General features: G+C 38.9%; 1 protein-coding gene across 2 annotated transcripts in view; it reads left to right on the forward strand.

Moving 5' to 3' along the window:
* The window catches only part of TEC (tec protein tyrosine kinase), a 73,188-nt gene that overhangs the window by 40,933 nt on the left and 18,112 nt on the right, over nt 1–14,143 (forward strand). For both annotated transcript variants that reach the window (XM_026699915.2, XM_026699914.2), the window contains exons 4-10: nt 126–207; nt 2,040–2,168; nt 3,125–3,165; nt 6,346–6,530; nt 9,120–9,185; nt 11,108–11,162; nt 14,054–14,133. In XM_026699915.2, coding sequence (XP_026555700.1) covers nt 126–207; nt 2,040–2,168; nt 3,125–3,165; nt 6,346–6,530; nt 9,120–9,185; nt 11,108–11,162; nt 14,054–14,133 — 638 coding nt within the window. The remainder of the gene's footprint in view (nt 1–125; nt 208–2,039; nt 2,169–3,124; nt 3,166–6,345; nt 6,531–9,119; nt 9,186–11,107; nt 11,163–14,053; nt 14,134–14,143) is intronic.

The raw sequence follows: 14,143 nt of genomic DNA on the forward strand, positions 1-14,143 counted from the left end.
CATTGCTTATATCCTGTATTAATTTAGCAATTATTGAGGAATAATTAATTGTAATAACTGAGGAACATAATAACTGCAGAGGCAAACTGTGTGCAATTGTAATATTCTGTTTTTCTTTCTTGCAGGTTGTCTACGATAATAGCACCCTTTATATTTTTGCCCCCACTGCTCATAGTAGGGATCAGTGGGTAAGAAACTTAAAAGAAGGTAATTGCAGTTCTTGAAAACATACGTCTCTTTAAGTGAAGAATGTGAAGGAAATTTAACAAACAATTCTTCCCCTCTGTTTGCCTATTTATTTATTAGTTTAATTTTTTTTTAGTCTTAGTTTTTAGGAAACAATTCCTTGCCATCTTTACTATTCATTTTTGTCTAGTGTTTTCTTTCTTTTTCTTTTTTAATGTTTTTATTTTTGACTATCCAAAAGTCGTTGGAAGTTAGGCAGCGTATAAATAAAATAAACAGCATCTGCCTATTTGAGATCCTTGGGAAGGACAAAAATGCCAAATCTGGTCTGGGTTACTGTGCAACAAACATTATTATAGATGATCACACAATCACCAGATGTTTAGATTAGATTTGGCACTTTTGTCTACCTATCAAGTTCATACCAATGATCTAAGAAAGGCACATGTTATTGTTTAATAATATTAAGGGTATTGTTGCAGGACGTAAGTTTACTATTATTATTTCCTTATTGCTTCAGATGAAAAAGTTATACCTTGGCGGGAGAAACAAAGAAAGAACCATCGGAAGGGATTCAATTTTTTTTTTTTTTTTGGCCACAAATTCTTATGTGGGAAATGTAGTATTTCTCTGGTCATAGAAACAATGAATGCTAGCTGGAGTACAGATAGTTGTTAGTTTCCCTAAAAAAAAAATCCGTAATGCTGTCAGTTGGAGAATACAGCTGTCTATGATTTACCTTATAACTATGATCTTTCTTAGTTTAAAAAAAAAAAGCATTTTAAGCCTCCCACATGTTATGGGCATATAATTTTTGCAGAAGATATTTCTATTTCTGTCTGTCTATCTATCTATCTATCTATCTATCTATCTATCTATCTATCTATCTATCTATCTATCTATCTATCTATCTATCTATTTATACATCCATCCATCCATCTATCTATCTACCTAAAAGCGAAATACCACTCACGCATCATCATGAAATCTCCACAACCAAAAAGCCTACAAACTTGAAATTTGGCACGTATGTTCCTCTGGGCTTCTGGGTGCTCACTAAGAAAGGATTTGTCAAAATGACCATCAGAGCATTAGTATTTCGTATATTATTATTATTATTAACACGCTCTGATGCTAAGGAGTTCTACTCCCCGTCCCCACCTGAAAAGAAATCTGTTCCAAATGCAAAACACAGACAGAGGAGAGGAGTTTCAGTTTCAGAGCAGCAACCAGCTTTAGTACAGAAAAATTGAGCTAAGCCACGCCCAGGCTCCTTGCTGTCTCCTTCTTGCTCACACAGCAAATACTGTTTTACTTTCCAAACAGCCCTGAACTCTCTCACACACTGACAGGACACTAGCCAAATGAATACCAATGGATGCTGGTAGGCAGCGGCACAATTTTTTCTTCCTTATTTTCCTCCCCAAAAACTTTCCTGATCACATAGTTTTGTAGCGAAGCTAGTATTTCATAATTAAGTAAAAATAGAAAAGACTTCTTGGCTGCCTGATCTCTATTAAAATATAAATGCAAGTCTGTTCGTCCCTGAGCCATTCTGATGATTTTTTTCTATGATTTGTCAATGGAGATCTTCAATCATCCAGGTCATGGTTGTCCCAAAGGTGCTTTTTTCAAATGGTAACTGGACTTTCTTGGTTTGACACTTTACATTTCTTGGTTCTTAATGTTAGTATATCAATAATCCCAATTTATTGCCATTGTTATTGATAATATTTGGATTTTTGCAAGTTGAGCTACTACATAAACTGCTTTGGGTTCAAATATTTACTTACAGTACTACTTAATAAGACATAATTTAATTTGCGGCTGTTTTTAACTTTTCTGTTTTTTAGAAATAAAGAGTAATAATAATATAATGGTTAAGTATCATCCTAAATTCTGGACAGATGGAATCTATCAATGTTGCCGGCAGACTGAAAAACTGGCACCTGGCTGTGAAAAGTATAATCTCTTTGAAAATGGTAAGCGCCCTGCTACCTTATAGTCTGTCTATATTTTCATAAATGTATCTTTTTTTTAATCTTTACTAATGAATATAATTGCTGTTCTGTGATTCATCAAATAGTTTAACTGCACACTGCTGCGGGCCCATTAACTTCAAGTTTAACCTTTGACTTGCAATTTATGAGAAAATTATATATTTGGCTAATTGGAAAATATATTATCTTCTCCTTAAGGAAAACATATACTTGAATACTCTTGATCAACACTGAAAGCTTAGAATAGTTTTAAAAATAAGATCTGATGAATTCCGGATATGCAGTAGTTGTTGGTTCTTTTTTATATATTTTCTTGTATGATTTGTTTTCCTTTTATTTTTTGTATGGTAAATTTGTTCCTTTTTATTTTATTTTACACTATTTTATGTTTGTTTAAAAATTGATTGATATTTGGAGGGAAATTGCTCAGACACAGTTAGGGTTAGGTAATTATGTCAGAAGGAATTCCTTCCTTCCTTCCTTCCTTCCTTCCTTCCTTCCTTCCTTCCTTCCTTCCTTCCTTCCTTCCTTCCTTCCTTCCTTCCTTCCTTCCTTCCTTCCACTCTTGTTTATATTTATTTTCATTTTTTCTTCATCATTATGGCTATATTTACACTTCAGTATCACAACAGATTGATGATTGAATTTTAATATTGATAATAAAGAATATCGCCAGAATAAGGAAACAGTTCATATGGCATCACATTACCCTAGGGAATTAATTCAGTTTCATTATTTTCTGTCCTGAAATATTTCCCAGGATATTAGTTTTAGGATAACAACAAACTGTATAATATACCCATTATTTTAACATTAACAGAAACACAGAGGTTACTGTGAAAACAGCTGTACAGTAAAAGACATTTTCTAATATTCAGTAACCTTTTAATGGATATGTGTTAACTTATACAGTTTTATTTTCTCTTGCTTTTTTTAAGGAGTTAAAGCTGTACCTTCATCAAGGACAGATAAACATAAGGTAGGACTAAAATTCAGCACACTAAACAAAAATAAGGGGGGAAATTGCATTTGGTTTGGGAATTCTGATAAAGTTGTAAACTATTTAGTGGCTAAATTAAATGGATAGCTGTTTTTAAAAACAAAGCTACATTTATTCTTCTGCAAAATGGAACTTTTAACTATTACTGTAGAGACAATTTTTTCCACCAATTTCATACATGTCTAAATTAGATTGGTAATCATTATCTTCAAAATCTGTAGGAAGCTACATAAGTCATACATAAGTCAAAAGATTAAAATGTATGCATTCTGAATGGGCTAATGGTCTCCAATCACAGTGCCTGATGCGGGTAGGCTGAGGCACTAAGCACTTTTCTTCACCACTTGTTTCGATGTTGAGGGATAGGCTGCCTATGGACCAGAGGTGGTATTCAGCAGGTTCTGACCAGTTCTGGAGAACCAGTAGCGGAAATTTTGAGTAGTTCAGAGAACCGGCAAATACCACCTCTGACTGGCCCCGCCCCCATCTATTCTCCGCCTCCCAAGTCCCAGATAATTGGCTGGGTCTTCTTTTATTGCCCCGCACAGGAGAACGGAGCTGGAAAGCAGGTTAGCGGGGTGGGGAGGGAATGGGATTTTGCAGTATCCTTTCCCTGCCACGCCCACCAAGCCACACCCACCAAGCCATGCCCACCAAACAGGTCATAAAATTTTTTGAATCCCACTACTGCTATGGACCTCAGCTATATCCCCTGCATATTTTATTTTATTTTATTTATCCCACCGGAAGTCACTCTGGGTGGCATAGAACAAAGCTAAAACAGTTGATAAGTTCATGAAATTGCTTATCATAATTATTGTAAACACATTTTAAAACTATAAAAACAAAACAAGGAAATTACAGACAAAAGGACGCTAATCATAATGGGGCCACCTCACAAACTCGCCACTCATCTTCCATAAATTGCTAAAAGTTAAATTTCTTTCAAAGATGATTGAGATGTTACTTGATTGAGATGATAACGATTGATGATGTTTTTATTGCTATTTCTTGTTTTGATTGACAGCTTTTAGGTAATTACTGTGGATTTTTTTTTTATTGCATGGTATTACGAACTGCAGAAAGTCTTGTTAACTATGGCAGGCAGAAATTGGATGGATGAAGATAGATAGGCAGATAAATAGGTATGGAAGAGAGGCTCATATTTTAACTCTTCATAAACTTGGCAATTTTAAGGAAGAGCTACTTTTTTGAGCCAATTTGTGTGTGCAAAAGAACAAAAATGGCTCTAACAGACTTGTTTCTACTGATTTGTTTATTGGCATCTAGTCACCATTTTTAAAAAACCTGAATTAAATGCATAGGCATTTGTTTGCAACATCAAACTACTTAATTTGGAGTCACCTCAGCAAGGAAAATACTACAAGTTTTTTCCCCCCCTACTCATTAGCGTCTCCCTGTAGTTTCTGTTTTCTAATAAGTCTTTAGCAGTTCTCCACTGTTCTCCTCCAGGTTGCCTGACTGGGAATTAAGTTTCACAGAGAATAAATTTGCATGTGTGTATAGATTCCGACATGCCACCTTCTTGCTTGCTTTTTCTCGTTCATTCATGTTAGCTTCAGAAAAACAAGTTTAGGAACTAGCGGTAACATGTAGTTACACCCTAATAATTGTGCAACCTAAGATGGACAAGCCTCTAACTATGATACCTGCACTAGTCACCATTACTCATAGGCATATGGTATATGTCAGCAAGTTTCACTCAGGGATAGACTGTACTAAATGCAAGATTAATAATCAGTTCCTTCAACCCATAAAATGCAATATCGGTATGGTCTCATTGACTCTAATGAGGATATCAATCCGCCCTCTCCATTTTGCCCCCAAATGAATGAAATTTGTAGTTATTGTACTCCATTCTTACAGGATAAAGATTACCAAACGGCTCTCAAAGAAATTGAGAGGGTTTTTTTGGGTGCCATGTGACTTTCAAATTGCTGATACAAATAACATGTGTGCATAGGTGTATAATAGATATATAAACAGTTCTGAATGAAATTTTCAGGCCTGCCATTCCGAGAATATGAGCTTTTAAATTCCAGGCAATATATTTGGATTTTTGTTTTTTTGTCCCAGGGATTCTTTAGAGAATAGGAGATTTGATTGTTTTTCATACATTTGGGGGCATGTTTGCATCATGGAGGAATTAATAAATAAATAACCTTAATGTTGAAGACTTATTCATAATTAAATCTAATTTGCATTTCTTTTTGTTTTCTGTTCAAGTAACATCCGTGTCTTTTCCAGAACCCTGTATTTGTTAGTAAAATGGAGGGTTCCGGATCCAGAATTAATTTGCAGCCTTAATTTTTATGTTGTATTACCTTTTAGCAGTTTCCTTCATTATAAATAAAAACTCATTTTTAATTTTTTCAAGTATACCTGTGTCCAATTTGTTAAAGTTTGCTCATCGTTCAATCCATGAGAAAAACAAATAGAATAACATAGATGTACTTGTATAAGTTGCTTGCGTGCATTTTAATTGGAATATAATTTTGTGTAAAGTATTTTACTCTGCTTCATTGATCAGTTGAAAAGAGAGTCATCCCAAATCATTATCTTAGTAATTAGAATTATTAGACTATTTCAGTCAGGGGTGGGATTCAAATTTTTTAATAACCAGTTCTGTGGACGTAACTTAGGTGGTAGGTGTGGCTTGGTGGTCATGTGACTGGGTGGACATGGCTTGGTGCTCATGTTATTATTGGCTGGGTGTGGCCAACTCGCATCGAGGCACGCATCTCCTTGCCTGGCCTCTCATGACTGTGGGGATGCTGCAACAGTCGTAAGTGTGAAAAATGGTCCTAAGTCACTTTTTTCAGTGCCATTGTAACTTTGAATGGTCACTCCACACAACCAAAGTACCAGCAAAGGAGGGGGAAAAAACTCCAGAGAAATTCTAGACACTGGAAGTCTAGTCCTGCCAAGAATGTAATAAGGGTTAACAGAGAGGCAGTTTCTGTAAGCAACACCAGAATGTTTCCTGCCTGCCTTCCTTGCAGGATTAGGCCAGTAATTTTTTTTAACAACCGGTTCTCCGAACTGCTTAGAGTGTTAACAACTGGTTCTACTGAACAGGTGCAAACTGGTAGAATCCTACCCCTGATTTCAATTATTAACAGATCATAACTTTTTAAGTTTCAGAGAAGGCCTCCACCTCCTGTTCCTCCAGAAGAAGAAGAGGAAGAAGAAGAAGAAGTGGTAATAGCCATGTACGATTTTGAGCCCACGGAACTTCATGATTTGAGATTAGAAAGAGGTCAAGAATATATCGTAATTGTAAAAAATGACATCCATTGGTGGAAAGCAAAAGATAAATATGGGTAAGGAATGCAATTACCTATTTTAATTTAAGTATAGGCAGAAATAGGTTACATATTACATACAAGATGTCAGCATTCCAAATAACGCACCCACTGAAAGCAAAATTCTGAGGCAGGCAAGTTCCTCAAAGAAAGATTTATTGGATGTATCATATTGGCACAACTGGTGAAAGTTGACTCTGAATTTTCTCACGACTTTTACCTGATTAAAAGAAAACCTTTTCTCTCCCCCCACCCAAGTCACTGGTCGCGCTGTCCAATCCAAGTGCTGGTTGGTCACTTGGTTACTGGCTCCTCCTCTAGCCCGCCACCTGTGTAAATGGCCTTGGTTCCCACAGGAAAACATTGTTGTTTTGGCTACAAAACCCCATCTAACTATTTCCTTTCTCCAGAGGTGGTATTCAGCAGGTTCTAACCAGTTATAGAGATCCGGTAGTGGACATTTTGAATAGTTCGGTGAACCGGCAAATACCACCTCTGACTAGCCCCACCCCCATCTATTCTCTGCCTCCCAAGTCCCAACTGATCGGCTGGGTCTTCTTTGATTGCCCTGCACAGGAGAATGGAGCTGGAAAGCAGGTTAATGGGGTGGAGAGGGAATGGGGATTTTGCAATAACCTTCCCCTGAAGTGGGGAGGGAATGGGGATTTTACAGTATCCTTCCCCTGCCATGCCCACCAAGCCACGCCCACCAAGCCACGTCCACAGAACTGGTTGTAAAAAAAAGTTGAATGCCACCACTGCCTCTCTCCCGCCATAGTACAGCAACCCTGGAGCCTTCAAGATGGCTTCAGCCAGGCTCACTTCAGGATTGACACAATATGCATAAATGCATTACGATTGCCTTTGCTAATATTTTATTAGCTAAAAGAAAGCTAAAAGTGCAAGGAAGGGAAAAAATAAAATGTAAAGAAAAAGATACAAAAAAGTGTATCTCGATCTTTACCGGAATACAATTATAATCTCTGTCAATATCCACCAAGGATGCTGAGTTGCCTGCAAACAGCGTTACACAGTAACTACAGATTTCCCAAATTAAATTTAAAAAAGAAAAGAAAAAATGTCAAAGAGTTCCGATGAGAAGAGTCATAATACTGAAATCTTATGTGTTTTTAATTTTGGGGGGCACAGGAGAGAGAGTAAAAGATGGCAATTTGTCAACTCATAAAACATTTTATATACATGTTTTATAGTTGTCAACAGAAAGAAGGGGGGAATTTCAAAGAACAGGCAGCAGTTTAGAATTGAAAATACATTCCATTCATATTTTCTTCAGAGACTGATTAGATGACTGATGCTTCTGCTGTGCAAAAATCTAATTGGAGAGCATGATTGATGGCTGTGGACGTGTTTTTCCTTGGATAATACACCCAGAGGAGTGCGGGAGGGAAGCAGGATTAAGGGTGACAGTGAATTATGTATCTCGGAATTGGCTATGCCCAGGCTAATGCCAGAAGGTTAACTTCTAATAAACTCTTTTTAGTTTTGGGAGTGTGGCTCGAGGCTCATGATTTAATTGGAGTAACTGCTGGAATCCTGACACAATCATGTCTTGGCCAAATCTCATCCTTTGAGAGCAAGAGCAATCTTAATTTTCTCACTACCTGAATTTTAAAATAGCTGAACAAAAAGCATAATGCCTTCAGGTAATAACTGGAAGAAAGTACATTATTTTTCTACGTGGTTTTTAGAGTCCTAGATCAGTGATGGCAAACCCCGTTTTTGTTGTGGTGTGCCGAAAGTGCGCGCCGGCACTCACAATTTGCACTGCCCCCTGAACACGTGCGTGCAACATCCCCACCCCGCCCACTTACCTGCACATGCGCATGCCTCCCAGCTGATTTTTGGCCCATGTGAGGCTGTTTTTGCCCTCCCAGAGGCTCGAGGGAAGCCCCTGCAGCCTCAGGAGGCTGAAAACGGGCCCATTTCGACACTTCCGGTATTTCCAGAAGGCCCATTTTTCAGCCTCCCGAGGCTACAGAGGCTTCCCTCGAGCCTCCGGGAGGATGAAAACGGCCTCAAGCAGGCCAAACAACAGCTGGGAGGTGTGCGCATGCGCAGTATAGGTAAGTTTGGCTGGGGCTGACATGCCCGCACGCATGCCATAGGTTCGCCATCACAGTCCTAGATGATTTATACATGCAATCCAAACATTTCTTACCAGCGACAACTTTATTAAAATATAAAATTTTAAATGTGCTGGTAATCTTTGACTTACAACCCCAGTTGAGCCCAAAATTTCTGTTACTAAGTGACACATCCGTTAAATGAGTTTTGCCCCATTTTAGGACCTTTCTCGCCACAGTTGTTAAGTGGATCACTGCAGTTAAGTTAGTAATACAGCTGTGAATCTAGCTTCCCCATTGACTTTGCTTGGCAGAAGGTCACAAAAGGGAATCCAATGACACAGTGTCCTGGGGTCATGTGATCCTCTTTTGCCATGGAATTGACCTGGGCAGGTTGCAGTGGTCATAGGTATGAAAAACCATAACACGCCACTTTTTTCAGTGCCTTTGTAACTCTCAGCAGTCACTAAACAAACTGTTGTAAGTCAAGGACTTCCTGTGTTGTTCCTTTTTGGCCCTCTAGAAGCCAAGGATATATTCCAAGCAATTATGTAACAGGAAAGAAGTCCAACAGTCTGGAGCAATATGAGTAAGTCAATATTTTATATAGCAAATGTGATTTTATGTATTTTGATCATTTCATGAGAAACAGCTGGGGAATCCAGTATGTGGTGATATCCCATTAAGACTCTGCATCTCCAGAAAGATGCTTAGGGGCCATTCCTGACCAGTTCTGGGGCTGCATATATGATGCTTCACAAAACAGTAGAACCGGCCGTTCTTAACATACCAGCCAGGTTCTCTCAAGGATTTTGTCATAGCCAAGTATAAAGTGTCCCATTCAGATTGAGCAGTAAGTTGCCTTTAGAACTGCCTTATTAAAATGAATTTTATTTCATGTACTCTTACAAATTGGCCTTATCATAAATGGTTTTATTGGCTGTTTTTATTAAATAGTGAAGCAAATTGAAGCAAAAGAGAGAGGACGCAATGGAGGCTTAAATACACACACACACACACACACACACGGTGTAGATAAAATGGACATGGAGAAACTAGAATAGAACACAACAGAACAGAACAGAATAGAATAGAATAATGGAATGAAGACTAAAATAGAAATTGGAATAGAATAGAATAGACTAGAATAGAATAGAATAATGGAATGAAGACTAAAATAGAAACAGAATAGAATAGAATAGAATAGAATAGAATAGAATAGAATAATGAAGGACTAGACTAGACTAGACTAGACTAGACTAGAATAGAATAGAATAGAATAGAATAGAATAGAATAATGGAATGAAGACTAGACTAGACTAGACTATAATGCAATGGAATGGAATGGAATAGAATAGAATAGAATAGAATAGAATAGAATAGAATAGAATAGAATAGAATAGAATAGAATAGAATTCTTTATTGGCCAAGTGTGATTGGGCACACAAGGAATTTGTGTTGGTGCAAATGCTCTCAGTGTACATAAAAGATACATTTGTCAAGAGTCAAGAATCATCAGGTGCAACACTTAATGATAGTCATAGAGTACAATAAGCAATCATACTAGGAAACAGTCAGTATAGATCATAAGGATACAAGCGACAAAGTTACAGTCATACAGTCACAAGTGGAAGGGGATAGGTGATAGGAGTGATGAGAAGATTGATAGTAATAGTAGTGCAGACTGTGTAAATAGTTGGACAGTGTTGAGGGAATTATTTGTTTAGCAGAATGACGATGTTCAGGAAAAAAAACTGTCCTTGTGTCTAGTTGTTCTGGTGTGCAGTGCTCTATAGCGTCATTGTGAGGGTAGGAGTTGAAACAGTTTATGTCTGGGATGTGAGTGGTCTGTAGACATTTTTCACAGCCTTCTTTTTTGACTCGTGCAGTATACAGGTCCTCCATGGAAGGCAGGCTGGTAGTAATTGTTTCTTCTGCAGTCCTAATTACTCTCTGAAGTCTGTGTCTGTCTTGTTGAGTTGCAGAACCAAGCCAGACAGTTATGGAGGTGCAGATGACAGACTGAATAAATAAACTATTTTCCCCTTCACCCCAAAATACTAGAACCAGACGTCATCCAATAAAATTGAATCCTTGAAGGATGACAAGAAACAAAAGGATTTTTAAAAAATATGAAATGCACAATTTGGAATTTGATGCCATGAGGTATCGTGCTGGCTACAACTTTGGCTTGCTTCAAAGAGTTGGACCAACTTATAGAAATCATAGGGATATATTTTGGCATATAAGCATCAGACCCATTTAATGTTCCAACTTGAAAGGAAAAAAAAAAGGTGCTTTGAAGTATGCAGAACATGAATATGGCAGCTGCCCAGGACTCCTTAAAACAGCCACTTTTTTTCCTGAGACTGTGATTATCTTCTGCAGCTCCTCATGGGAAGAGATGCATTTAATTTTGCCTTCAAATCTAAAGACCCAGGAAAGGGGCACATACATGCAAAGGTAGCATTTATATATAATATGCTAAACTTTTACTGGTTTCCTCTTTAGGTGGTACTGCAGAAATCTGAATAGAAGTCAGGCAGAGCAGCTTCTCAGAAATGAGGTGAGTTTACCATTATTTTGATAAAATAGGAAAAACAGAAGATGTATACTAGACACCACACAACCAAGTAGAGGAAATAGATGATTTTTTTTTTGCTAGTCGGTTACCTAAGGTATATAAGGAAGCACACCACAATAGAAGTGGGGGACTTGTAACTTCTCTGACATCAGCTTGGAAACAAATCTTCTGACCAAGGCTTCTGAAACCATAATTACGCACATGCTTATTTTAAAAACAATTCTTGTTTTATTGCAACGCTGGGAATTATTTTCATTCCCAACTGCTAATGAATCTCAAACAATTCCTTGAGATAAGCACCCACCTTTCTTCCCTGTGAAGTGCAGCCAATAACAGAAGCGTCAAATGAACTAGAAAAAAAACAAAACCGAAGTACAAAGAGCTTCCAGGATGACTGAACCGAGCGAACGACTTTGCTTCTTGCAAAGGTTTCATCATCTTTGATTGTCCTTTATACCTTATGGGAGGGGCAATCACCCCCCAGCCTTACCCCCGGGTCGCTCCTTTTGTTTCAGCGGTTCTTGCCTTCTAGCGGCTCTGCACACACACACATACTAGGAACAGGCTCCCCTTGTCCTCTGCCTCACTGCTGCCAGACTCTGGAGGCTCCGGAGGCAGCACCCCACTCCCAGATGGTCCTGGCTCCATCTCGGACACAGGACCCTCATCTGAGTCCTCCTCAGACTCCCGCACTGGTCCCCTTTCTTCCCCGCTGTCCGATTCCGCTGCCGTCCCCACAGGCTGCCAGCGAACCACAACCACAAACTCTGGGCCTAGTGGAAGATCGAACGTATTCCTGACAAACTTAGCCAATAATTTTGTCTCCCAAAAAGACAGAGAAGGGAACTCGAGGGTCAGCCAGACTATCATTTAAGAAATGAAATGATGAAAGGCATTGAAGTTACAGGAACTTTGGGAGGGAGAAGGACCCTGCAATATTGGACTGCGACATTATGCATGCACAAGCATCAGTCAAACTAGAGTCTTGGACTTTAAGAGAGGTAATGTCAATAAACTTAGAGCTTGGGTGTCAACTCATAAAGCATTCCTGGACTGTTCTTGAGTTGCCATAGGCAGGAGGGGCAGAAGTTCGGTTGCTATGACCAGAAGCACATTCCATGCATACCTTACTCCAGATTGTATCCCAGTTTACTAGAGCAAGCCAGAGAGGAGTTTTTTTCTACAGCCTGCAAAAGTGCTCCATTGGAGAATGTGATTTATGACACACTCTGGGAGGAGGGAGGAAACAGGGTTATAAGTGGGCAGTAAATTATGTGGGGCAGAGCCAACTCCACTTGGGAAAGTGCTAACACGTTGCTCCTCATAAATAATTGGATTTCTTTTTAAACTTGGCTCGGGGCCTAGGGCATCTGTCGGAACCCTGACATTGGGAGGATCCCATGGATGAAAATCCTCAATGGGAAAACAACCAAAGAAGCTTGGGAAATTTTGAAAAGTGAAATATAAAAGCCCAGTCTGGCACAATTTCAATGAAGAAGAAAAATAAGAGTTCTCTAAAGAAACCAGCATGACTGCACAAATAACTCTGTGATAAACTGAAAGACAAAAAGAACAATTTTTGCATCCAGTGTTGGTCTCCACAATGTAAAAAAGATGTTGAGGCTCTAGAAAGAGTGCAGAGAAGAGCAGCAAAGGTGATTAGGGGACTAGGGCTAAAACATGCAAGGAATGGTTGCAGGAATTGGGTATGCCTAGTCTAGTGAAAAGAAGGACTAGAGGTGACTTTATAACACTGCTCCAATATTTGAAAGGCTGCCACAAAGAAGAGGGGATCCACTTATTCTCCAAAGCAGCAAGAGACAAGACAAGAAGCAACAGATGGACACTAATCAAGGAGAGAACCAACCTAGAACTAAGAGATTTTCTGACCGTTAGAACAATTAATCAGCAAAACGATTTGTAGATTCTCTGTCACTGGAGTCTTTTAAGAAGAGACTGGACAGCCCTTTGTTTAAAATGGTATATCTCCTGCTCGAGCAGGGGGTTGGACTAGAAGACCTCTGGGATCCCTTCCAACTCTGTTATTCTGCTCTGTTATTTTGTTTGATGCTTCTAACTAAAATCTGATACAAAACCGTTATCAAATGCTCAGTGTTCATTAAAGGTAAAGGTTCTCCTTGCACATATGCGTTAGTCGTTTCCGGCTCTAGGGGGCAGTGCTCATCTCTGTTACAAAGCCGAAGAGTCAGCGCTGTCCGAAGACGTCTCCGTGGTCAGGTGGCCAGCATGACTAAATGCCGAAGGTGCACAGAACGCTGTTACCTTCCCACCCAAGGTGGTCCCTATTTTTCTACTTGGATTTTTGCATACTTTCAGACTGCTAGGTTGGCAGAAGCTGGGACAAGGAACGGGAACTCACTTCGTTAGGCGGTGCTAGGGATTCGAACTGCCAAACTGCCAACCGTTCTGATCGACAAGCTCAGCATCTTAGCCACTGAGCCACCGCATCTCTACCAGTATTCATTTGGAAGAGGATCTTTGCGAAGTATGCTAGAGTATCACAAGCACCTTTTTTTTTTTTTGGAGCTTTGAAACAGTGATGTCCTTTGGAAGATACACAGAAATACTTTGAGAGATATATCCTTGAGTGGGTGTGCAACAGCCAAATTTTAACACTGATTTTTTTAAAACTTCAAGAGTGTTCTAATGGTTCAAAGGTCTAATGCTTTGTTCCTGATAGCAATTTTTCCTCCGGGGAAGCACCTTGTCAAAGCAGAGCTAGCATTTATCATGGTTGGAGTCCCTTGCAATTTCTAATGCCATATAAGTAAATTGTGAATCTTGCAAATCATGCAACAACGAATTTTGGTTGGTTTCTAATAAAAGTTTCATTTCTTTTTCTTGGATTTTAGGATAAAGAAGGGGGGTTTATGGTGAGGGACTCCAGCCAACCAGGTTTATATACGGTATCACTTTACGCAAAATTTGGAGGGTAAGTTTTT

This window comes from Pseudonaja textilis, chromosome 6, assembly GCF_049901715.1.
Source record: "Pseudonaja textilis isolate UNSWEBS1 chromosome 6, rPseTex1.2, whole genome shotgun sequence".
Taxonomy (NCBI): domain Eukaryota; kingdom Metazoa; phylum Chordata; class Lepidosauria; order Squamata; family Elapidae; genus Pseudonaja; species Pseudonaja textilis.